The sequence below is a fragment of the Cajanus cajan genome, chromosome 5 (assembly GCF_000230855.2).
Source record: "Cajanus cajan strain Asha chromosome 5, NIPB_CcT2T_4, whole genome shotgun sequence".
NCBI lineage: Eukaryota > Viridiplantae > Streptophyta > Magnoliopsida > Fabales > Fabaceae > Cajanus > Cajanus cajan.
Window position 1 is genome coordinate 54,991,761 of NC_138521.1, and position 25,242 is coordinate 55,017,002.

Here is a 25,242-nt window from a genome sequence, read left to right on the forward strand (position 1 = left end):
GTTTAAACAAATGTTTGTACTTAACGCAAGGAATCTATTTTAGTAAACTAAGAAATCAATTATTAAAATAGAATCCTTAGAATTTCTAAAGATAAGAAATTGATTGAGAATAATCTTTGAGAATTGAATAACACTAAGTGATAATAATCATATGTAGATAATCTTAGGATAACAAACAAGTGAGATAAATAAAATTTAATCCCAATAGCTTCTTGCAATGTTACCTCTCAACTTTATCCTTGGTTTTTTTTATTGTTATTCTCTTTACAAATTCAATATTGAAATGCACAACAATATGCTTATATTTAGTGTAAATATTTCTTTTGCAAGTTTTAATTAGGATAATAGAAATCATGAAATATCTTCCAAGTCCCTAAGGATCAACAACCTATACTCTAATTTTATACTATAACAGAATTGGTGCAATTGTTGCAAAATCCCAACAAGTCTCTCGACACCATTGTTGGGGACTTGTGTCAAGATATTTAGTAATTTTAGTTTATCCTTTTTAAAGATTGTTTGTATTTAAGTTGTATATATTTCTATTAGTTAGTTAGTATTTGTTACTTTTTGTGCTAATCTCTCTATTTAGTTTTCTTTTTATGTATGCAAGGTAAGACTACAACTTAGCATTTTCTTTTTGATCCTAAAATGGAGAGAACATTTAGGAGGAATATTAATAATACAAGGAAGAAAAATAAGCTAGACATGGAAAGACAACAATAGGAAGCCACATTCATTTCAATCTCGGTTCAACCTCCATAACCTAAACTAATGGTGAATTTAGGTGGTGTGAGTGGTGAAGGACAACACAACAATAATAATCAAAATCCTTTAAGACTCTTAGAGGAATATGCTAACCAGTTGGGATGTAGGCCTTTCTCTAGCATTGTCAGGCCAAAAAAAAAGTGGAAATGAAGCTAGCCTTGCTATCTCTAATCACTTCTAATCAGTTTGCGGGGATGGATCATGAAGACCCCTACACTTACTTATCCACCTTTTATTAGTTGTGTGGCACTATGGGAGTACTTGGTGAGGACAGGGAAACAATTTATCTTAGATTGTTCCCTTTTTCTTTGACTAGAAAAGCCAAGACATAGTTGCCATTTCGCCTAAACCAGTGTCAGACTAGGTGGGAGGATGTACAGTGGCGGAACTTGGATAAAAAGTTTGGAGGTGCCAAATTATTATATATATATATATATATATAATTATAAATTAAATTTTTTATTAATTAAAAAATAATAGAATTTTTCTTTTTCTTTATTCAATTTTTTTAATTTTATTATAATTAATAATATAATAATATACAAATATAATATTAATATATATATATATATATATATAAGAAAATTTGGAAAAGTTTGGGGGAGCCGTGGCTCCCCCCTGTCACACTTAAGGTCTGCCACTGAGGATGTAGAAAGGAAGTTCCTAGCTAGATTTTTTCCTCCATCTTGGGTTTGAGGTTTAGGATTTTATGGTTTAGGATTTGGGGTATATATTAGTGCCAAGTCAATAATTGCAACTTTCTCTCAATGAGTTGATGAAAATTTATGTGAATCTTGGGAGAGATACAAGTCCTTGTTGAAGGAGTGTCCAAACCATGGGTTTGATGATGTTACACAACTGAACATGTTTTGTAATGGGTTAAGACCATAAACTAAGATGTTACTCATGCTTTTGTAGGTGAATCAACGATGATGATGGATTATGAAGAAGTTATTGTAATTATTGATGCTCTGATAGTTAATTATTATCAAGTTCATCATGATAGAAACCAACCCCACAAGTGAGGAATTATGGAGTTAGACACACAATGCTATTCTAGCTCAAAATAAAAACTTCTTTCACAACAAATGAAGGATTTAAAAAAAAACAATTGTTTAAGCTTTAAGTAGCATCATCTTCATGTTCTTAAGCTCAGCATGTGTTGGAATGTGATTTTTATTTAAGAGACCATCCAATAGGTCATTGCATTATTACTGATCTAGAACAAGAGGAAAAAGTTAATTATATGAGAAATTTATAGGGGGGTAAGACAATTACTCCAATAACTACAACCAAGGTTGGAGGGTAATCAAAATCAGTGTTTAGGGTGGAAACATGAAACAAGACCTTCTAAGAGACAACCCCCTTAGTAGTCATACTAGAGTCAACAACCTTATCATCTAGACAGGTTATCAAAGATGGAGGAAATACTATAGTCAACAACCTTAGGGAGCATGTGTTGGAATGTGATTTTTGTTCAAGAGACCATCCAATAGGTCATTGCACTATTATTGATCTAGAACAAGAGGAAAAAGTTAATTATATGAACAATTTAGGGAGGTAAGACAATTACTCCAACATCTACAACCAAGGTTGGAGGGTAATCAAAATCAGTATTTAAGGTGGAAATAGGAAACAAGACCTTTTTAGAGACAACCCCCTTAGTAGTCATACCAGAGTCAACAACCTTATGATCCAGATAGGTTATCAAAGATGGAGGAAGTACTCACACAGTTCATGCAGGTATCTACAAATAATCAAAAGAATACTTAAGCCATTGTTTAGAAATCTAGAGATATAGGTGGACAATTGGATAAACAACTAGCATAACAATGAAACAATAATTTTTTAGCCAACACACAGGTTAATCCTAAGGAATATTTCCAATCAATTACTATTGGGAGAGGCATCGTGGTGAAGGATAGATGATAATTTGAATGAAATAAGGGATGCTATTGTTGACAAGAAAAATGAAGGAGTTAAAAATGAGAATAAGCAAGAAGTATAGTTGAATAAAGTGAGAGAAAAAAATGAAGAAAAAGAAAAAAAAATGAGAGAAAGAATCAAGCAAGAAAGAAATAGAAAGGTGTAGCCAAGGCTCCATTAGTTAAGGATTTGCCATGTCAATATGCTCCCTCTAAGAAAGATAGGAAAAGACAGTTTGCCCGCTTTCTAAACATTTTCAAAAGGCTTCAGATTAATATTCCATTATCAGAAGCACTAGAACAAGTGCCTACCTATGCAAAAATCATGAAGGAGTTTCTAGCCAAGAAGAGAAAATTTATTGATGAGAAGATCATTGAGTTAAAAGTTGGGTTTAGTGCTATTATCCAAAAGCTATTTTCGCCAAAATCCAAAGATCCATGTAGTTTCACTATACCTATCACTATTGGAGGTCTGCCCATTGATAAAGCCTTGATGGACCTTGGTGTTAGTATCACTCTCATGCCATTGTCAATGCTTAACAAAATAAAAGATTTGGATGTTAGGCCTACCAAAATGACCTTGTAATTAGTTGATATATTAGGTCAAAAACCAATTTTAGATCCCTCTGGTTTTGAAGTTTTGTTGTTAACAAGTAAAGATGTTTTTTTATTAATAGAAAAGTTTTCAAGATGACTAAAATGAATCTTCTGATAAAACACAACTTCTCACTAAGATGCAAATAAGACAAATTCTCTTGTAAGACGAAAGTTGCACTAAGATGATCTTATTACTTTTGCTAACTCAAATGAAGCTTTATTTATAAGGAGAGATATGTATTTAGTCTTTATCATTTATGATCTCTAAAAAGGAAAATGACTAAGTTTGAATTTTTCCTTAACAAATCAAATTCAAAAATATTTCCTCGGTACCTACATTTCATGAAAAGGAAAGAAAGACATGCTTTGTGTTAGAAAAGGATGAGTAGATCCCTGCAAATATGAAAAGTTGCATTTAAAGTTGTTTCGACACTACGCCAACTTGATACGCGCATGGTTCTACCGACTTGGTACCTAAAAGGTGATAAATAACTTTTCTGATCAGATAAGAAGTGAAAATTTGGTGAAAACATTTAATGTAAGAATTTATTACACCAACGAACACTTCTCTCTTCAAGAAGCAAAATATGAAGACAAGCGAAACAAATCATGTGAGAGAAACTCAAGGATTTGTAACAATCATCTTTTTTGAAGCACCTATATAAGTAATCTCAATGATTCAGATAATTAACAGATAGATGCATAAATATAAAGAAAAATAGAGACAAAGAACGCATATACAAAGAAATATTATTTCCTCATTGTTTTTGTAAATAACTTTGTACTTTATTGGTTGTATCATGTTATGAAAGGAAGACAAAATAACTTTGTAAACCTTTGTAACTTTTAGTTGTTGGGTTTGAGCATGGAGAAACTTGTTTGTAAAAGAATATAATACTCGATGTTCAAACTTGAAGAAACTTTGTCTAAAAGGAATACTTGAATAGTTGCTCAAAGAGACAAATCAAAACACTTAGGATTGAACCAAAAAGTGGTTTAATAAAGAATACTTGTATCTTGGATAAGATAGTAGAACTTGATCAGGTTGGATTAAGAACTAAACATAATCTCGATGGTTAGGATGAAAAAGTATAAAAAATACTATGTTTATTTTGTTTACCTCTTAATCTACACTTGTAACATTATTATTTCATTGTCTTACAAAAATTGTGAGTTTTTTTAGTAACACTATTCAACTCCCTTTTAGTGTCTCTCTTTTCTCTACATGATAGAGTTATCAAACTTCCACAAGGTGTGGTTGAGGATGTTCTGGTCAATGTAGATAAATTCATATTTCCTATTGATTTTGTGGTGATGGACATGGTTGAAGACGTGGAGATTCCTCTAATTTCATGAAAACAATCAAGGTAGTCATAGATGTGGATGACATCAAATTGCAAAGGAGGGCACAAGAAGAAGTGAACTTTAGTATGTTTGAGGATAAGCAACAACCAAATTCAATTAGAAGAGAAGAATGTCTCAAAATAGACACACTTGATAAGTTCACATTACAAGTCATTTGAAAAACTCTAAAATCTTGGGCATCTAAACAATAAAATTGTGCCTAAATCAATTAAGAAAAAGAGAAAACATAATGACAAGAAGATCCTCAAATGGAAGCTCAAGCTTGACCAATCAATCCTCTTACTTAATTATAAGTTGAGAGCTCTCCCTAGTAAACTCAAATCCAAGTAGTCAAATCCATTTTTCATCAAATAAGTAAAATTTTATGGAGTAGTTGAGCTCGAGGATCCTTCCACCTAAAGAAGTTGGGTGGTGAACAAAAAGTTGCAGCCTTACTTGAGTGGTGAAATTAAGAGGTAGTCACATTGTAAAATCATTGAAGAACTCAACTCCGTCAAGCTAAGGATGTTAAACAAATGTTTGCTAAGAGAGATAAAGATAAAGGATAGAACTTACATGTAATAATATTATGTGAGTTCTTTGTGTTATTCTTAATTAGATTTTGAGTTTCATATTAATAATATATATATATATATAATTATTCTATTAATTGTTAATATGTTTTATATGATATAAAATTCTAATATATTCTTCTATTAATCCGTTTCTATGATTCTATTAATTAAGTTAAAAGTAAACTCATGAACTTATTACTCTATTGAATTGCAGGCTTATTTGCCTTTGGGGATGATTGAAGGGCCCTTGAACGCCAAGACCAACTTGCACGGAAAGTACCTTCGCATAAATTGAATCATTCAATGAAAGCCCACAATGACACAAGCAATGGTCAAGAATACCCCTACTCTCACATGTCGCAAGCCAAGATCTGAACAACCTACTAAACAAATCAATCATGTTGCTTGGTCTTTACAAAACCCTTTATTTTATTCTTTTTTACTCACATGCTTTTTTAGGGGGAAGGATCGAGGTTTCTTGGCCTCCTTGCCTTTCAAGTGGATTTACAAACTAGTAACATGAAAGAGTAAGTCATCAATGATAATAAACACTGAATTACTTGTCTCCTTTATGGCCCTTTTCCCAACATGTCACACAGGGAATGTGCCCTCTTTGCATTACACTTCCATTGCTCATGGTTTTGGGCTTGCACTGTTTTTACTTGTTTGGGGGTTAGGGGACCACCCCCTACCAGCTAGGCCTAAAGTTTTGCCACGAACTTGATGGAGCTTTCGTCACCTCAAGGCTCAAAGTCTTCTCTATTATCATTTGGCATGCATGATCCTCAAATAATATCAATTGTCTTTATGAGTCGGAGTATTTGTACTGTCTGTGTACTACAAATCCGGAGTTAATCTACGTATAGTAATTACTTTTTTTTAGGACCCTCTTCTTCTTCAATCATTTGTGCAAAATTAGCTTTTTCTTTCATAATGGCTTAAAAAAATGGAGGAAAATATATATACGCCTCAAACATATATATCAACGAAAACCAGACCACCCTTATCCAATCAACTTTGACTGTGGTTGATTTTAAAAACATTTGAATATCTAATCTGGCGTCTGGGATGACAAACCAAGAGCTGGACTTGCAAAGTTTAAGTTGGAACACAGATGTATGTATCTATGTCAGTATGTCCTATGTATGACAATCATTTTTAATGTACTAATTTAAGGGTTTCAGTCTAAATAGTAACGTAAAATGCACTCTATAAGATAGAATGTTTAGTAATAACCATTTACTAAAATATCTAAAATTTTAATAACTCCAGTTTATTTTATATATACAGGTAACGCGTAAAGGGATGACAAATATACCCGTACCCGCGGGTAATACCCGAACCCGTCCCGACTTTGACGGAAAATATCCGGTTTGACCGGGTACGGGTACGGGTACGGGTAAAACCCGATATATTAAATCGGGTACGGGTACGGGTACGGGTATGTACTTACCCGCCCTGTACCCGTACCCGTACCCGTACTCATACCCGTCCCCGTTCTCATTTTTAATTTAATATTCACTTTCAATTTAATTATATTAAAAAATTTTAATATTTTTTTATGTGCGATTATTTATTATAATATGAGATAAAGAAATAATCTAATTATAATTATAATATAATAAAAAAAATAATTTAAAAATATCATTTTTTTTACAAAAAATAAAAAATAAAAAAATTGACGGGTACGGGTACGGGTATACCCAATACCCGACGGGGACGGGGATGTGGATGAAAATCTATACCCGACGGGTATGGGGACGGGGATGGGGATGAGTTTAACTTGCGGGAACGAGGACGGGTATCATGAAACCCGTACCCGCCCCGCCCCGTTGCCATTCTTACGCGTAATTTATCATAATTTCATTTTTATTAAAAGAACATTTAGTTTTCTTGGCAAGGACGTTGTGAGTTGTGACTCCGGAAATTGTGCGTAGGGGGTTTAGATGCATCCATGTCCTATGTATGACAGTAATTTTAATGTATTAATTCAAGGATTTGGCACCTATAGTCTCGAATATACTTTTATAAAATAAAATACAGAATAATAAACCATTTATTAATTAGGATATTAGTAGTTAAAATTTTAATTAAAAACTTCATAATTTATTTTTAATGTATATGTAAATTATAAAAAAAAATGGATATGAAATTGAAAATATCAAAATTTTAATTATTTCAAATCAACAAGGCAAAGTAATATGTTATAGTAGTTTTATTTAAAGCGTATCTGTACTTTTGAGGAATTAAATCCATAACTTGAATTAGAACTAAGGTATCTTTTCTCTTTCCCTCTTACTTTTTTTTTAATAAAATTTATTTCAATTTTTCTATTAATTAAAGAGATTACTGTATTTGGCAAGAAGGATGAGCATTTTTGTAACTCCGGTAACTGAGGGAGTTTGGAAAATTTGGGGAACTGAACGAGGACATTGTAACGATGTTATTGTTACCTTAATATGGAGCTGAATAACATGGTCAATCTAACCAAAAAATAAACCCCACTTATTCAGTCACACACGGCATCAATGCGCATGACTTGCTTGTTTTGGCTTTAATTTCAGGGTGAACACAAGGCTATAATCTCTCTCTACTCTATTATGCCGAAGAAAACATGTGAAGCAATATTATGAGGATAAACCCTAATAAAGACTACAGCTACAAGTCATTAAGTCAAATGAGGTACGAAAGAAACTTTTGATTAAAGTTTTGCTCTGGTGGTGCTCCCTCCTCAATCCTCATCCATATGAGAGAATCCTTCAGGCAAGCATGCTAAGCTCTTTCACACTCCTCTCTTTCTGTGCAAGTGACGAGTCTGACTATGAGTTGAAACATGCATCATGATTAAGTTTATGGGAGCACGCCTAATCATTGTGTCGTGCCATTACTTGAAAGGAATTTAGTTTGCTTCTTTCTTTAATTGACTCCGACAAAAGAATTTATTATTTGTCCTCAATTTTCAATGACAGCCACACAAATAACAACTACTCCTTGTCCTTGAATCGCAATCTCACATATGATTGGCTGTTTTAAGATCTATTTGCTTTGTTACGGGTATATAAACCAGCAACTTTTGAAAACTCACGTCACATGGTGGAACTTTTGAATAATCCCTCTACTTGGACCCGGTTATGTTGAAACACTTGAGACTGTGTATGACCACTCGCACACTGAGTACTCAAAGTAGCACGTTATAGCAAGAGACCAAGAGAACGCATGAGCTAGAAGGAGGAATGTTTTGGCAGGTGACGCTGAGGAACCATCTTCATATATAACACAGGTATGCCCTGAATATGGAGCGAAATATGTCTCTTAGTTGAGGTAATAATAGTACTATTAGTATGATATAAAATGGTATTTTAGGATTCAAGAGTTCCAGTAATCTGTATCTTCTCGACAAGTTGATATGATCATTTGTTTCAATTTGCAATCAACTGTACTGTTAAACTCGTGAATTTTGATCAATTCCATAGAAGTTTGGTATAGCTTTAAGTTCTTGATTGACACTTCATGCATGCATTAGCGATTCATTGGATATTGGATCTCCGCTTGCTTTACTCTTTAGTTGCTTTTTAGTTTTAAGCTATTACTGCTGCATTGTTTTAGGGAACAACATCTCAAAGTTAAGAAGCTCCAACCCTTTTTGAATTACACGCATCAACATGCACAGAACTTAGAAGGAATACTACACTGACAACACTTTTTTATTATACCATTTTTCTCTAATTTTGTATCCCCCTCTTGAATTATATGTCGCTGTAGTTTTTGATACATAGAAAGACACTAACACTGATCCTATCTGTCCCTTTAACTATAAGTACTCCGAAGAAGAATTAATTTTGAAAAGTATTTAATATGGGAAATGTCACGTAACGTTTTATCTTCCCACACAACTTGTTTTTTGCGTTAAGATATCGGCTTTATCGTATCCTCGAAAAAATAATAAATAAACATGACTTCTGATAGAATGACTCCATTTACAAGTGATCATACATTAGTTTATTGGCGAGGTATAATCGAAAGTTTAGGTAAACTTGTGCAATCTCAACAATTAACACGGTCCAGTTCGTACTATATATTGACTAAAAACAAGGTAGTTTACATGCTTCAAAAATATTATATAATGACATATGGACTCTCGTATACTGCAATCTGCAAACAGTCATTTGACATTCTTTTTAATATATATATCACTAATCTTATCATGTTATAGCATTTAAGAAGAAAAAAAAATTATAATAGATACCTTGATATTATTTAACATGTAAAGAGAAAAAGAGATAAAATAAAAAGAAGTGAAGATATGATAGGTGATATGTAAGTAATATAAAGAGAGAGACCCTAAGAGAAGTAAATTAAATGTGTCAAAATAAGTGTATGAATATAGAAGTGTTCATATATTATCGATTATATTTATACTTTTGTATCTTTGTCAAAATGTCAATAGAGTGAAATTCCTCTTTATATCCTTTTTAAAACGTATATCTTGGCATAACATAATTCTTAACTAACATCTAAACTTCATAACAAAGCAAAGCAAAGAGTTGTAAAATAAATATAACTCTATTTAACCAAACTGTTATATTATCCTTGTCTCAACACTTCATTAATTATTTTGTTATTTAAGAACAAAAATAACAATGAAAACCCTCACAAACCAAAACATATTACAGAATGAGAAATTCTAATATAATATTCTTAAAACTAAGAGGAAAAAAATTAATAAAAATGAATTGTAAAAATGCGTAATAGTAATACAACCCTTATAAAATAAGGCAAATTAACGATAGTACCCAAGAACAAAAACCATATGTAAAAATCCAAGCTCACTATGTCATTATTAAGCTTGAGAATTTGCCAAATTCTAGAATATATAGTTTCATTAAACTCGTATGCCTTAACAAAATATGAGTTTACATGCTATCATTTTAGCCCGTTTATGACTATGAGTAATTGTAATTAGCATTACTATATGTTACGAAGTCTTTCTTACATGAAGTGTAAGAAATAATATGAGTAAATTTTTTTAACGAAATACAAAGTAGATAATAGCGAGTCATTGACAAAATAAATAAGGTAAAACACATAAAAAAAAGATGATTGGTTTCTTTTTCCCAATTGTAAAAGCATAACTCGTTAAAATTTAACCTGAGAGTCCAGCTGTCCACTCTTACGAACAAAACTAACGAATGAAGACACGCGTTTAGTTAATGATTTTCGGTGATTAACTCTGGCTGTTGTTTAAATCTTCACATCTTATAAACTACATATATAGAAATGGTACACATGCAGAATTCGACATACAGTCAATTCTAAACTGGCACAATGGAGACGAAGGTATATATCAGATGCATGTTCAGTTTAGATTCTCAAATCTCATCCCTCCATTCTTATAGAACACTTCTGGTAGATCAAAGTAATTGGTTATTTCAAGTACAAACTGAATAAATGTAAATTTAATAATTTGTAAACGCAAAATTAATAGCGGTACTGTAGTGAACAAATCACACTTTTAACATTAATTCACAGAACTCTTCCCACAATCACTTCCTGCTGTAGAGTTGACCTTGAGGACTAATTTGTTTGCAATATAGGCGAATTTTGTGAATTGATAAAGTGCCTTTAGTATTAATATAATGAATACATTCTGGTCCATACTCCAGCCTCCAGAAGTTCAACAACTAATGATATATATAAAACATATGGTTTTATTATGTACAAGAACACGGAACAACACTATATGGTCTTTTTTTCCAACATTCACTTGTACGTAATTCCTATAATTAGTATTATGCATCTTTTACTTACTATATATATAAATTTTCACTTCCACAGGTCAATCTGGCAACTGGAGGTTGACGTTGAAGCATACTCCTGGGAAACTTGCTCCTTTTTGGACCCGTTGTCAACCACAGAAATTTGTTGATCAGCCACATGGAAGATAGGTGCATTGGAATAACTGTTTTCCTTGGAAACATCTTGGTTGTTGTGACTGAGCTGAGAGGCAACAAATTTGTGAAGTACTCGCCAATCTGTCACTTGGTCAACTGCATGATCATTGCTACCATAGAGAGAATGGTTATTATTTTGTTGATGGAAATATTGTATCTGTTCTTCCTGAGTAAGTGATGAGAACTGCAGGGTGCTTCCATTGTTGTTGTTTTCATAACCATAAGGGACAACTGAGCTGCAACTCAAGCTTGCTGCAGATTGAGTAACTTTGGGGCTTTCAAGTTGAGGAAGTTGGAGAAAAGCATCGTGGGGTATGTTGTATTGCAATTCCATGAGCTCAGGCTTGCAGGGTTGGTGCTGGTGGTATGATGCATAAGGCTGAGAAATGCGCCTTGGGGATTCAAGATCTTGCATGAAGGAAACTTGGTCATCGTACCAACAGGGTGACTGATCATACTCTCCCACTTTCTGCATTGTTGCCATTTTCTTCTTGAACACTCTACACACAACCCACCCTTCTTCCTGGAATGATTAAAAGGTTAAAAGTTAAACCCTGGCCTAGTTTTTTCAACTAAAATTCCACATAAAAGCACATGTAGAAATTAAGAATGTTACACAGAAGGTATATATACTTAGGTGATCATTACAGGGTCACAAAATTTAGAGAAAGGAACGTGTTGGTAGTTGGTTTAAAAATTATTTGGAGCTTTAATTTTTAGGGGGTACAGTATAACACTTAAAACGATTAATGTCGTGTGAATTAGTTGTTGGAATGCATGTAAATTGAAGCAGAATATTATTTTGTGAAATAATTCCAACAGAACTCGAAAAACTTCATTAATGTTACAAATATAAAGACATTAGTGTTTGACATTATTCTTCTTTAATATATTATAGAACATTGCTTTTGAGTGGGATGTACAAATTTTCACAAATGGAAAAAAATGCATGGGTGTAAGAGCGAGATACATCTTATTAGTCTGACAACTGGAATTCATATTGGGTAGCATTTTTTGTGAATGATATATATAAGCTAGAAAAGAAATCACTGATGACAAGGTTCTTGTAATAAGTCAATCTACTAAGGTGATAAAATAATTTTGTTACCAACTATTTGGATTTACGCTAATACTAGACAAAAATTAAGGAAGTGAACAGGTAGCCATGATTCAACCAAAGTCTATATAATCTAGTTGAAGTCGATTTAAAGCAATTTCCCCCTTCCAAAAGTCTATATGCCTTTTTTTTTTTTTTTTTTTTTAATATTTCGTGTGATCTAAAGTATACTTACAAGTTATTACAATTGGAAGCCATGAGAAATCATACAAAAGAAATACAAAAAAGAAGTTTCTAGTCATTTTTCGTTTAGTTCTTCAAAAAAAAATTATTTATTGCTTTTAGTTCTTATAAATTTTAAACATGTAAAATAATTTTATGAATTTTAAACATGTAAAATAATTTTAAACATGTAAAAAATGTTTCTAGTCATTTTAGAATAGTTGCTAAAGTAATATGTTTAGATGTGTATTACATCATCACTAATGTAACATGATAATAAGATTTGTTGAAAAAAAATAAATTTTATGAATATTAAAACTGATAAAAGAAGATATTTATAAGAATTAAAATATATTTAAGCAAAAACTAAGTTATATGAATTATGCTTGGTTATAAAAAAAATGAATAAATAAAACGTATGCGAAAATTTTTTGGGTGACTTACTAGACAATTTAGGGATGCTGGATAATATTATGAAACAATATATATTTCGACTACTAATAGAAGAAACTATATGGGACATCACGGCTTGCATTGAGGCAGTATAAAATGGCCAAAAACAATTATTTTAATAAGATTTGGATTTCCATAATTTTTATTTATTTTAATTTTGGTTCTAACAACTTCATATTTAAATTTTAGTCTTTATATATATATATATATATATATATATATATATATATATATATATATATATATATATATATATTGTTTTAGACCCTTAAGATCCGATATCTTTGATAAATGAAATATTAAGACTAATATCCTAATGAGTAAAAAGTATTGATTAAAACCCAAATGAGTAAAAATCATAAATCAATAATTTCTGAATCAATTAATTGAAATCAAAATTTAAGAAAAAAAATAAGAATTTATATCCAAATAAGCAAAACTATATATGGATTAGAAACCAAACCTGTAAATACTTTTGAGATTAAATTCTTAAATATTCAAACCAAAAGAGGGGGGCAATGAGGTGCTAATTACCGGAGTAGTTCCATTTTCATTAGTTTCCAGCCTGTACTCATGCATGATCCAATCAGACTTCTGTCCATTTGGGGCTCGACCTTTGTAAAACACCAGAGTCTTTCTCATGCCAATCAGGCAATGCTTAGAGTATATTGCCTTGTCTCTTCCCGTGGCTTTCCAGAATCCTGCTTTTGTAGCTCTATTGGTGCGAGTTCCAGTTGGATATTTCTTATCTTTATGACTGAAGAAATACCAGTCACTTTGTTCATCGGTTCCTATTTTGCATAATTCTGTTTACACGAGTAATAAATGTGAGTGTATATACTATATATACAATGATACATGTACCTTTGTATATGTAATGCTTTGATTAATTAAAGCTTTGTAAAAATTACCTTGGAGATCCCATGGTTCAATTTTATAGAGATCCACATCTTTGATGACATCTAGATCAATTCTTTTAGACGCTACCTTTTTCCTAAGGTAGTAACCAACTAGCTCTTCATCGGTCGGGTGAAACCGAAAGCCCGGAGGTACATGTGAAAATGTGTTCATATCTGCTCTCAAAGAATTAAAACCTGTATTTGGAAAAAGAACAAAAATTAGCACCTGTATTGTAAACATAAAGTTTTATTATTTTTTTCTCGCATTTATAACGAAAATATTGCTACCACTTATATTTAAACATTCATAATTGACCACTCCAGAAATGATAATTAATATGTCACAAGTTATATATGCACGTGCTTTAAATTTTAAAATAATACAACAATGTAATGCCAGGTGGCAATATGATACATTGATCGTTTGATCGAGTACATGACCAAAGAATAAGAACTTAATATGATCTAAACTCGTCACTTCTAACATATCCTCCTGAGAAAACACTTGATACGCTTTGTAATCAGGAAAAAGGGAACATTGAACACTGATAGAGCTGAACTGAATGAAGGCTCAAGATAGTATTAGAAGTTTAAATAATAATATAATAAAAAAAATGATTTAAATATTACAAAATAAAAAGTCGAAAAGCAAAGCAAATGAAGAATAGTAATTCATGTCTTAGACACTACGTAAAAAACAGTTGCTTTGTTTCAATGTGTAGCTAATGAACGTTCTACATAAAGCAACAAGATTTATAAGGAAACAATTATGCTGCACCCATAATCAATAAAGAGGCTACTCAGACTCATGCATGATTCAACTAACAGCAACGTGTCGAAGATTGAGTTGCAGATAAGTCAGTTTATTACCAAGCAAAAAAGAAAATCTTGGTAATTATAGAACACGTCCCTTGTTTTGAAAGAAAGGGCGAAAAGAAAACGAATGATACAAAGTGGATATGAATTGATTCGAAATTTTGTACCGGAAAACATACATGTTAATTAAATTCTTCCACTACTGAAATATATGTTGTGGAATATGCATCTAACTATCTATTTGACAACATTATAGTCTCCTTATGGTATCATAAAAGCAAAAGATTATCTAAAACGTGTTTTGAATTAACAAAATAATTGATGACAAAAGACCACATCTTGTCCTCCAATTATTTGTACATACATTCAAGTTGGAACTTTTGCAACTAGACACATGTGATTATCCGGTATGAAGGACTGAATCAGCTATTGATCTCTTCATTTATACTCTGAGAATAAAAACCGCTGGTAAGCATTCCTAGTCTTAAACCCAACAAATCTGCCCCAAAACAACTTAATTAAATAACCATGTCATTAGAATTTTCAAAATATACATGAACTTTCTCGTCTATCCCCTCAGCTCACATTTTCAACATTGAATGTAATATTTCCTCCAGCTGGGTTTGATTAATTAGATCCAATGAATCGCCAAAGAAGTCGAAGAAATACAAGAAGAATGAAGTGAAAAAGAAACAATACTAAGTATGAAGAAGATATTTTCCAAACACTATACGTATATCAAATTCAAGTTATATAATTGAATAAAAAAGATATATAAAAACGTAAAAAAAATATAAAAATATATGATCGATTGTCTGAGACTCTGAGTAATCTCTTCACAGAAAAACCATACTAGATATTCCAAAACTTTACCTTGTGAAACGTTGACTCATTTTCCTTAAAGAAGAAAAACAAAATTAGTCTGTGACACACGGCATAGAAGACACACTTTTTACAATGCAATTATGGGGTGGTATGAAGTAGTGAATGATGTTGTATGCTATAGCACCAAACATTAAGCTTTCCAGCCTACAAAGAGCTTGATAGAGCACTCAAAGGAAGTCACATTTACATAATGGCGAAATAGCACGACTTAGAAGCTCCTTCTTCAAGCGATTTGGGGGGAAAAAACATCATCAATTACCAGAAACAGTGGTCTGTCCAGGTTGCACTTGGATATATATGAAAATAAATTTGTATTATTAGGTGTAAAACCAAAAAGAGGACCAGCGTGAGGGGGTTAAAGGCTTAAAGCATGATTTGGAGGTTGGTGTGGATGACATTCAAACACCAACCGAACACAGATCACAGTCTTGTCAAAGATTTTATGACTTTTACCATTTGACTTCGGCTTCTCCTTTATTTGTCTTTTCTTGTCGTGCTTTGTTTCTTAAAACATAGAATATATAAATTGATCCACCATTTCAACACTGCTGATCATTTAGAACATTCACGTGATAAATATATACTAAAGAACATGAACTAAGATTAAGAAGAAAGAAGCCAAACTCCATGTGATATAGCAGATCGATGTGGATAAATATGTAAAGCACTAAATAAAGAACATGTTAAACAACTAAGGGCAAAAGAACAACCTTGATATATTGCTCTCCCCAAGGATGTAACTAGTAGAATTCCGGTGCGGATCTGATGAAACCAAAAACTTCGTTCACAGCACTAAATCCTCAGTTATACAAGGTTGATGAGAAACTAGTTTAAGCTATCTTTCGTGAACAACCTTTTTGTAGCAAGTTGGTCAAATGAAATCCAAGAGAACCAGACAAAAAAACAGCACTGAAAGAAAGGCAAGGAGACACAAGCGGACAAAAAAGACAAGAAAAGAAAAGTGGAAAGTTAACTGTTTTCCTCGGGAATTGAACTGAATCTCCTCCTTCCTTGTCCTCAAACCTCTTTGCTTTCAGCAACTGCGTCAAGTAGTAGTTGCTATTCGCAAGAAGAGAGAGAGAGATCAGATCCCGAGGATTATTGAGAAAGAGAAGAGAGAAAAGAGAAGGAAAAAGAGAGGTTTCAGGGTTTCAGGAGGAGCAGTGGATGAAACGAAGCAAATATGAGAACCCTAATAAAGCATTCATCCCTCTCTCTCTCTCTCTTTATTTGGTTGGAGCTAGATTGCTGTAAGCTGAGTGATAAAAGGGTGGCGCTAAAACGGCTTGAGAATGAGAATGAGAGAGAAAGAGAAAGAGATGTCAACCTCTAAGTCCACCCACCAGCAACTGATAGAGACCTAAAAGCAATGATGTGGTGTTAACGTTTGAGGTAGCCGGGGCCGAAGAACAGAGAACGCAACATAGATCAAACCGTGAGAACGAATCGAATGGGGTTCTTTAAAATATACATATACAAATAATGAAATATATGAATCAACAAAAATTATGATAATGATAGGCAATCGATTAAGGATTTCATTTTGCTTTGTTTAAGTGGTGACCCTTAATGGTTATAACTTATAACATCTCCCTCCCGCCAAAAGTTACACAATCCCCTTAATTATGCCCAAAAAAAAAATAATCTTTACACTGATGAGGATATTCCAATTCGTTTGCTAGTTGAGTCCACCCCGCGTGGTGTACACGATCAGATTTAGAAAAAAAAAGTTTAGTGTTTTGTATATATAGGAATACAGGAATATAGGGTTTCTTCAGTTGTTCAAAATGTGTCACATGCCTTCTCCTAATAGAATTAACTAATTGTATAATATAATCGTTTATTAGCAACAACAATTTGATCATGAATAGTAAAAGAGAAGGTTGATCGATTGAATGATCAAAAGGTGAGCTAAACTTCCAGTACACTCATTGGGATAATCAATTAAAGTTAATTTATCCAAATACGTTGATAAAAGAAATCACTATTTTCCCCGGTGGGTGTTTCAGCTATAATTGTACCTAGTTAATAAACACATTCTAGCATTAGCAAATTGTTAATGAAAACACTCGAGTTCCTTGTACTCCATGTAGTTAATTGTTTCACCTTTTCAGAAGAAGAAAAAAAAAACATTCTAGTATAGAAATTAAGCACAATGCGGTTGTTTAATTTGATGTGGTCTGACCATTTTCAACATTTAATATCCTGAAATTGTTTTTGCTTATATAAACAGAGGTTTATGTGTTCCCAATATGAACATCCATGATCCATTGATTTTGTTAGTTATTTATCTTTATAAAAATATCTTGGTTTTTGTTAAGTGTTGCGTAAAGTTAGTTGGTCCACATCTTGCTAGCTCCCTCTCCTGCTGTGTGAAAATGAGGTGTTGAACGAAGCAGTGTTGCAGTTGCTGGTGTGGTGCTCTTCAAAAAGTGCAAATAAATTAGTAACACACAAGTGCTGCATCATTTTAAGGTTTCGGAAAATAATAATAATTCTTTTTCAGTTGCAGCAACAGCACGCGAGCCCTGGTTGGTTGGTCCGCAATATTCTTTTTTATTTTTTAAATCTGTCTGCAGTGTATAATTCTTTTTCCTTTTCTACACTATATTATTAAATAAATAAAATCTGTTGCTAAAGCTTCCTCAATCTGGGCCCACCAACCGACCGTAGGCAATACGATAGCGACACCTCTCCAAATACACCTTCTGGTATAAAGATAATATTAAAAAATCACATTCTTATTTATCAATTCATTGGCAATGGACGAGTCTGCTAAGCCTCTCAGCTCATGTTACCAAGCCGAACTCGGCTTCAGCATTGTCTTAAGTTCATTACCATTGCTACTGGCTCCGAATCCGTTATTTGGTTTGGCGCATTTGAGACTTTATTTTAATTATTCTAAAAATCATAACAAAATATTAAAAACAACTATCTTTCTTTTTTGTTGCCCTACCATCTTTGTGTCAATATTCAGAAACTAATCTATCATATATAAATTGTTTTTTAAGGGATAAACTTCATCCAAATTTAAGATTTGTTGCCCTAATATCTTTATCAAAAGGATAAAAGTTAATACACTTATAATTTATCTTAAATTGTGATTAAATGATCATGTAAAGATTCATTTAAGAGATTAATTCTATTTTTATTAAAGAAAATGATTATTTTTAACAAACATTCTTTTATACACATAGATAAGGAGGTTGAATTACTGAATAATAAAGAGTGTAGTTATTTGTCAACTGTATTACTTCAAGTTGGTTTCATCTTTTTTTTAAAAATGCATATTTAGTATTTTCCCAATTTTTTTAAGTAATACTTTAAACAAAACAAAATATAGTTATTGTTTTGAAATTTTAAGCCTCGTGTTCGTGTCATTAGAGGCCGTCACGTGATAGCGATTATAAAAATCTTTAGTCGTATATAATTAGTGAAAGTATGATAAATTAAACAATGTGATGTAACAAAATGAGAGAATAGAAAAAGGTAAACAAAAGTATTACTGAAATGTATAAATACTACTGTGGAAAGATAAATAAAAGGTTCTACTAAAAATAAAGCACGTGCACTGTACATAAGCCGTTGAATTAGTCGTGAAGTTTCTAAGAGCATTATAAGATTTTAGGGGTGTGGCAACACCAATGTTAGAAACATTGAACCATAAAAAGAATGACACGTGTTGCAAAGTGTTTGGTGGTTGTGCATGCCGGTACGTTAAGCCATGGAACTCCGGCTAAAGATCGAGAAAAGCGGGGGAGGGCAAAAGAAAAGGGTATGATAAAAGCTAAAGTAAGAGAGTTTACAGTGCACAATGGTTTGTCTGTAAGTTGAAACTAGCAAAGAAGTGAAGCAAAAGTCTCAGACGTTATCCAAGTGTCATCCTGTCCCCACCATGCCTACGCGCTACAACCTTAGCTTCCTTCAACCCATTATTTTAATTACTATGTACCCTTGTTTTCATAAAAACGATAACAATTTCATATAAAATAAACTAGGTTCATGAAACCACAAACATGCATCAAAATTAATCAAATTAATCATCCTTTTTTTCTAAAAGTAGTTCTGCTAAAAGCCTATATGAAAAAGGTTTACTTAGACATTGTATATTCTTTATTATCAGAAGTTCAGCGGTAGTTTTGGACATTTCAAAACATAAGATAAAACTTTGTTTCTTCTCAAGCGGTATTAGCCCGAAAGTAATGGGGTGAGCAAGTGGAAGACACCAGAGGTAAAGAGTGGGGTCATAGATAATGATTGCTGATATAGACACATAATTGTTTTGGTTCCCCACGTTCAAGTGAGGATGGGCAACTCCTCAAAAAGCGTTCTATAAAAATTCAAAAAAAGCTCTCGATATCCCTTTGCAACATATGACTATATTTATCTGCTCCTGCCATCTTACTCCAACATTCTCTGGCTTATCCTATACACTCTATGTTATCAATTAACTTTTTTCCTCATGATTTTTCACACCTTTTTTATGTTTATTTTATTTTTGAATCGAACCATGTGTTTAGCACAATTTAAAAATTTAGAGAAACAATTATTTATTTTTAATTTTTAAAAATTTACAAAATAAATAAATAAAACTATATTTTATAAGTTAACTTCATTAAACCAAACGTAGTATGCGTATAATGTATCATCGAATGTTTTATTATTACTTTACTTGTTAATCTATTTTATGAGCGTAAATGAGTAATTAAGTCGAGTATAAACTCCAAAGGAATGTGATTATGTGAGAGTACGTCATTATCCTTTTCTTACTTCTTAGGGTGTTTTATTTCAGAGTATAATATTGTGTTTCCTAAAATTTCATTCTTAAAATATTATTACCATGGACATGTTTGGTTATGTTTGGTTCACATATATTAATTTTAGAATTTTTTATTTAATTAAAAGGTGAAAACTAATGAAGAAATTTGAAATAATAAATGGAAAGAGATAGTTATTAAAGAAAGTAACTTCCATTATATGATATTCATTTTTCACCATGAGAATGAGAAGTATGTCAAATACAAAAGGTTTAACATTCTTGAGAATAAGATATATTTAAGCTTTTTTTTTTTTAATATTCTACCAACATAGGAATAGATATTCTTACCTTATTTTTTAGAATTGAAAAATATAACTTGAAAAACGTCTCTTTACTGTTTTACATAGAATTTTGAAACCTACCATTTTACTTGTATATGGTAAAAGTGGTATATAAATTAGTTGAAAACTTATAAATTATAAGTTAATAATCAAAAAATTAAAAATTTGTAAGTTAATTGATTGAATTGAAAGTATCTTATATGACTAAATGATAAACATAAAATGATATAAAAATTTATTTATTTGAGGCAAGAAAATTAAAGTAATTAATAAAAAAAAAAATTACATGGTTCATAACCTAACTTATTTTCATAGTTGAAGTAAGATATGAAAATAAGTTAATTTTTTTTAATGTAACGTACTAAATAAAATTATTTTAGTCAAAATTATTTTTTAGGCTAGTCAAATTAATATAAGTTTCTTTCATAGCTTACACTCACAGCATTCTCTCGGCGAAGAGAGCCTAGAAATTGTTGTTTTCTATTCCTCTGGCTAAGATTCCACGTTTGTAAAGCCGGTAATATGTTTTTATAGCAAACTTCAGCCTGATCAAACATCATGCCACCCAAATTTCCTAATCTTAATTGATTATAGGTAGAGTACTACCGCTGTGTGTCTTAATACGGTGGAGGAAAACGCTAAATGATTAAAAAAGTTAATGAGGGATTTTAAGAAGTTCTTTTTGAATTTATTAGAGTTGATAGATCTGCGTAATTGGAATAAAATTTCTTGGTATATAAGACATGCATAAAAGTTATGACGAGCAGAATGGATATATAGCTAGGGTTGTTTGAAAAATGGGTGGAGAAATAGCCAAGTTGCCATGCATGGAACTTGAGAATTTATAGTAAAAGAAAAATGTCTGGATTGAAGTCCTAAGCCTTTTAGGACTCTAGATTGTTGGTATTAGAAGGAGGATTTTATGTTGTGTAAAAGATAATGGACTTCCAATGAAGTAGTAGGAAGAGGAGGATTTAGTTTGAATGAAAAACTGATCGAAATGTTGATTAATTTGATAAAAAAAAAAAAAAAATAGGATTACGTATACTGAATTAATTCTGTAAGTCATTCTATTACATCAGATTCAATCCCTCGTACCGACTATTTCTATTTAACATCCGCTCTTTTATAATGTTTTAACTTAGTAATAAGTATTTTAGAGTAAAATGCCATGAAAAGAGGATTTTGAAAAAGAAAAAAAATAGGGTTGATGTTTTAATTAAAAAGGAGTGTTGGGCTTGTCCCAACTATTTTATAAAGGTTATTTGAGTTTGATATAGATTTTATTTGACATAAAAGTGTTCTTGAGAATTTATCTATTGGAAAAATGAAAATAAAGAGTTATTTCTAATTGAGAATAGTTCTTGAAAGCACTTATAAGATAATTGTATCCAAACAGGCTTCTAGTTTTATTTTTAATACTATGTTGTTTGGTGTTTTTCTCTTGAAATCCTAGTGTTGTAAATCATCAAAAGCAAGAAGCTTGAAGATCAATGTCATTACACATTTGCCATGAAGGAGAACACCTTTTTCAAATAAGGGAAAATTAATGAGTTATCTCCCTCAAGATGTGAATTAATTGTGGGTCCAATTTAGTGTCATAATATTATGATTTTTCAATTGATGTTGTATGTGTTCCTTTGTACCGAATAACCTATTGAGAATGAGTACATAAACTTGAGTTAAAACTAAGAGGAATTGGACTAAAAAAAAGTGAGTTTAAAAAGGAGTTCATAGAACCCCAATTCTAGGTCATTAACTAACCTAGGGTCTCCACACACTAGGTATGAGACTCATAAAGGAATAGAATGCATCTCTATTCTTTTGGCATTAAGTAAGGCAAAGGTTTCACTAAGCATGAGAGCCACACTAACTATTTGGTCTCCTAGTAATCGTTGAAACCTCCATGCACACTAAGCACAAGAACTACAAAGGGTTTTAGTTCAAAGAATGAATTAGGACTCCTATTTGTGATTATGTTTTGATTATAACATAACAAAGTTTTTGAAACATATTCTTTATTGTGAATTTATGCTTCAAACAAAGTATCTTTGAGCTCTTTGTTCTATATGTATAATTTATAAGTATCACTTGTAATAGACGGGACACCATAGATTGTATTAATTGTTCCTTAAATGAATTGATGCCTTTTTCTTTTTGGTCCTTTGCAAAATAAAATAAAATGAAATCGACATAAGGATTAATAATTCTACAAAGTGAATGAGCTACATATCTTTGGAAAGAGGCTTTATTAACAAGAAGACAAATTTTGCCTCCCACTTTTGTCTATAAAAAAAATTGTTTCTCTACAAAGAAGTCAACCTACTCTAAACAACTCCACAAAATTTGTTTTCACTATGAGCAAAGCAAGATAAGAACACCCTACTACTAGATAAGAAGTGGTCAGATAAAAGGGAGCATTAATGCAAATAATCTTGTGCTTTAATAGTTTTCTTCGATGTTCATGTTAAGAAGTAGATGAAGCCAACAAAGAGAAAGGACACAAGAAGGGAAGTTACAATGACCATCTCCTTAATAAAGTTATAAATAGATGTGGAACTTTCTTGAAAATGGAGAACACATGTTGTTAAAAATATTCAAGCTCTAATTAGTTTACTATTCAAATTGTCTCTCCAACCCAAAATTGAAATATTTTGTCTTTTTAGAAGACAATAGTTATTTTTCTCAAAGTTTCTTTTAAACTTTATTAATGAGAAAGTCAAAAGAGACTTATAGTCAAAGTATACTTATGTCAAAAACCTAGAAAGGTTTTTGTGTCAAAGATTACATCAGTTTATCTTTTTGTAAGAGTCAAAAGTGATTTGATAAATAATACTTTATTTATACAAAACATTGTTAATGAATTTAGTAGAAGGTAGAGTGGGCACTATGGATGTGCGACAAAGGGAACCACTTGCACAACTAGAGTTGAATGTCAAAAACATTTACAAGTCTAAACAACAAATCATTCATTCACATGATATAGCATAATAGGTTTTAACAAGGTGGATGAAAATTTGGGGGTTGGCAAGAATGTACAACATCAAGGCAAGGATCATGGATATTCACTAAACTTGAATGTCCCGAAAGATTAAAACCTCACTATTCCCATATTTCATGAGAGGATGTGGTTGAAGCCATCAATCATGTTATGCAAAAAGATCAAGATGAGAAAAAGAAAAAAATGTTCTTTTTCCTGCATATATATATGATAAATTACTATACTATCTTTAAATTAAATATGTTAAAACAAAATAACTACTTATGGGGTTATTTTTGTCATTTTTTGTGTAGATTCCTAATGCATTCGAACTAAACAAAGGGGTAAGTATAATAGTAAACCTCATACACACATACACATATTGGGTCATTATCTATTAACACTGTGGTGTCAAATTTGTAAAATGACACCTTCAATATTTTTTATAGAATGCAAATTCAACCGACTCGATCATTGTATTTGATGATATTATACTCATGATCACATATGTCAAATTTCAAATGATTTGGACTATTATGTATATGTTATCTAATAATAGATATTTACATATATTTTGAATATCATATAATATGTTAAAATAAATTGATATAATGAACTACCAAATAAATTTAAAATTATATGTAATTTTATATACTTAATCTAATTACTAATATCATCGATCATGTACAATGATTGTATCACTTGAATTAACATTCTATAAAAAAATATTGAAGATGTCATTTCACTAATTTGACACTATGGTATTAGTAGATCGTGATTTGTATCTATAACATCGTATTTTTTTAATTATGTATATTGATGATATATGTAATTAAGAATGATGTTTTATGGCTTTTTAATTATTTTTGTCCTATGTGGCATGGTAGTTAGAGTTGAGATAACTATAGGATTAAGTTATAGAAGATATAACTTAAGTGTGTGTGAGTTGACCCGGGAAGCATTGAGGTATATAAAATTAAGCTTATGGTTGTGGTTATATAATTGACATGAAGATGTTTTTATAGTTAGTTTAATTGTTTTTATAATATGTTATTTTCTTTGCATACAAGTTTACTCTTGTTTTTTCATGTTGTTGAACTGCAATGATCATATTATTATGATAGTAGGACAATATTAGATTGGAGGGCTAGTAGGATTTTGTGTCATATTGGTAATGCTTATTTTGGTAGAGGTTGTTCTAATACAGCTAGTTATTACTTGACAAGCAACTGTTTTGTGTTCTGATATTCATGTCTATATATGTACAAGATTGAGTTGTAATATCACTTAGGGGTTTTATACTTTAATTTTTTTTATTCTTATACATATATATTATTGCATGAATATCAAGATACTGATTGTATGAGAATCCTAGGTTTGATGTATTATATTTTTCACTACTTAGTTGTTAAATTATAATAAATATAGAGACTTATTGGATCATTATAGTGTCTATGTCATGCCTAGTGTTTATGTTGGAGTCGATACTTCATAACTCATGATAGGAAAAACAAAATTTATTCGAGTATTAACAACTCGCCTAGAGTAATTAAAATAGAAAATACAAACTTATAAGATAAATTGAGGCTAATCCAATTATTCATAATTTAATCTTCACACCAATGAGATAGATAAATCTTTTTCCCTCATCTATAAAGAAGATTTCGCAT

At 31.5% G+C, this 25,242-nt stretch overlaps 1 protein-coding gene and 1 long non-coding RNA gene across 2 annotated transcripts; one reads left to right on the forward strand and one right to left on the reverse strand.

Moving 5' to 3' along the window:
* The first annotated feature begins 7,807 nt into the window (after positions 1–7,807).
* LOC145958372 (uncharacterized) lies at positions 7,808–11,714 on the forward strand. The gene is made up of 2 exons (XR_014434114.1): positions 7,808–8,489; positions 11,045–11,714. It is a non-coding gene; the product is annotated as an uncharacterized LOC145958372 (long non-coding RNA).
* On the reverse strand, positions 10,809–16,924 carry LOC109808913 (NAC domain-containing protein 7). Its single transcript, XM_020372097.3, has 4 exons — positions 16,203–16,924; positions 13,804–13,986; positions 13,427–13,698; positions 10,809–11,683 (listed from the first exon to the last, which is right to left on the reverse strand). The coding sequence occupies exons 2-4, from the start codon at positions 13,961–13,963 to the stop codon at positions 11,033–11,035; spliced, it is 1,083 nt and encodes a 360-aa protein (XP_020227686.1). The 5' UTR covers positions 13,964–13,986; positions 16,203–16,924; the 3' UTR covers positions 10,809–11,032.
* Between the last annotated feature and the right edge of the window lie 8,318 nt (positions 16,925–25,242).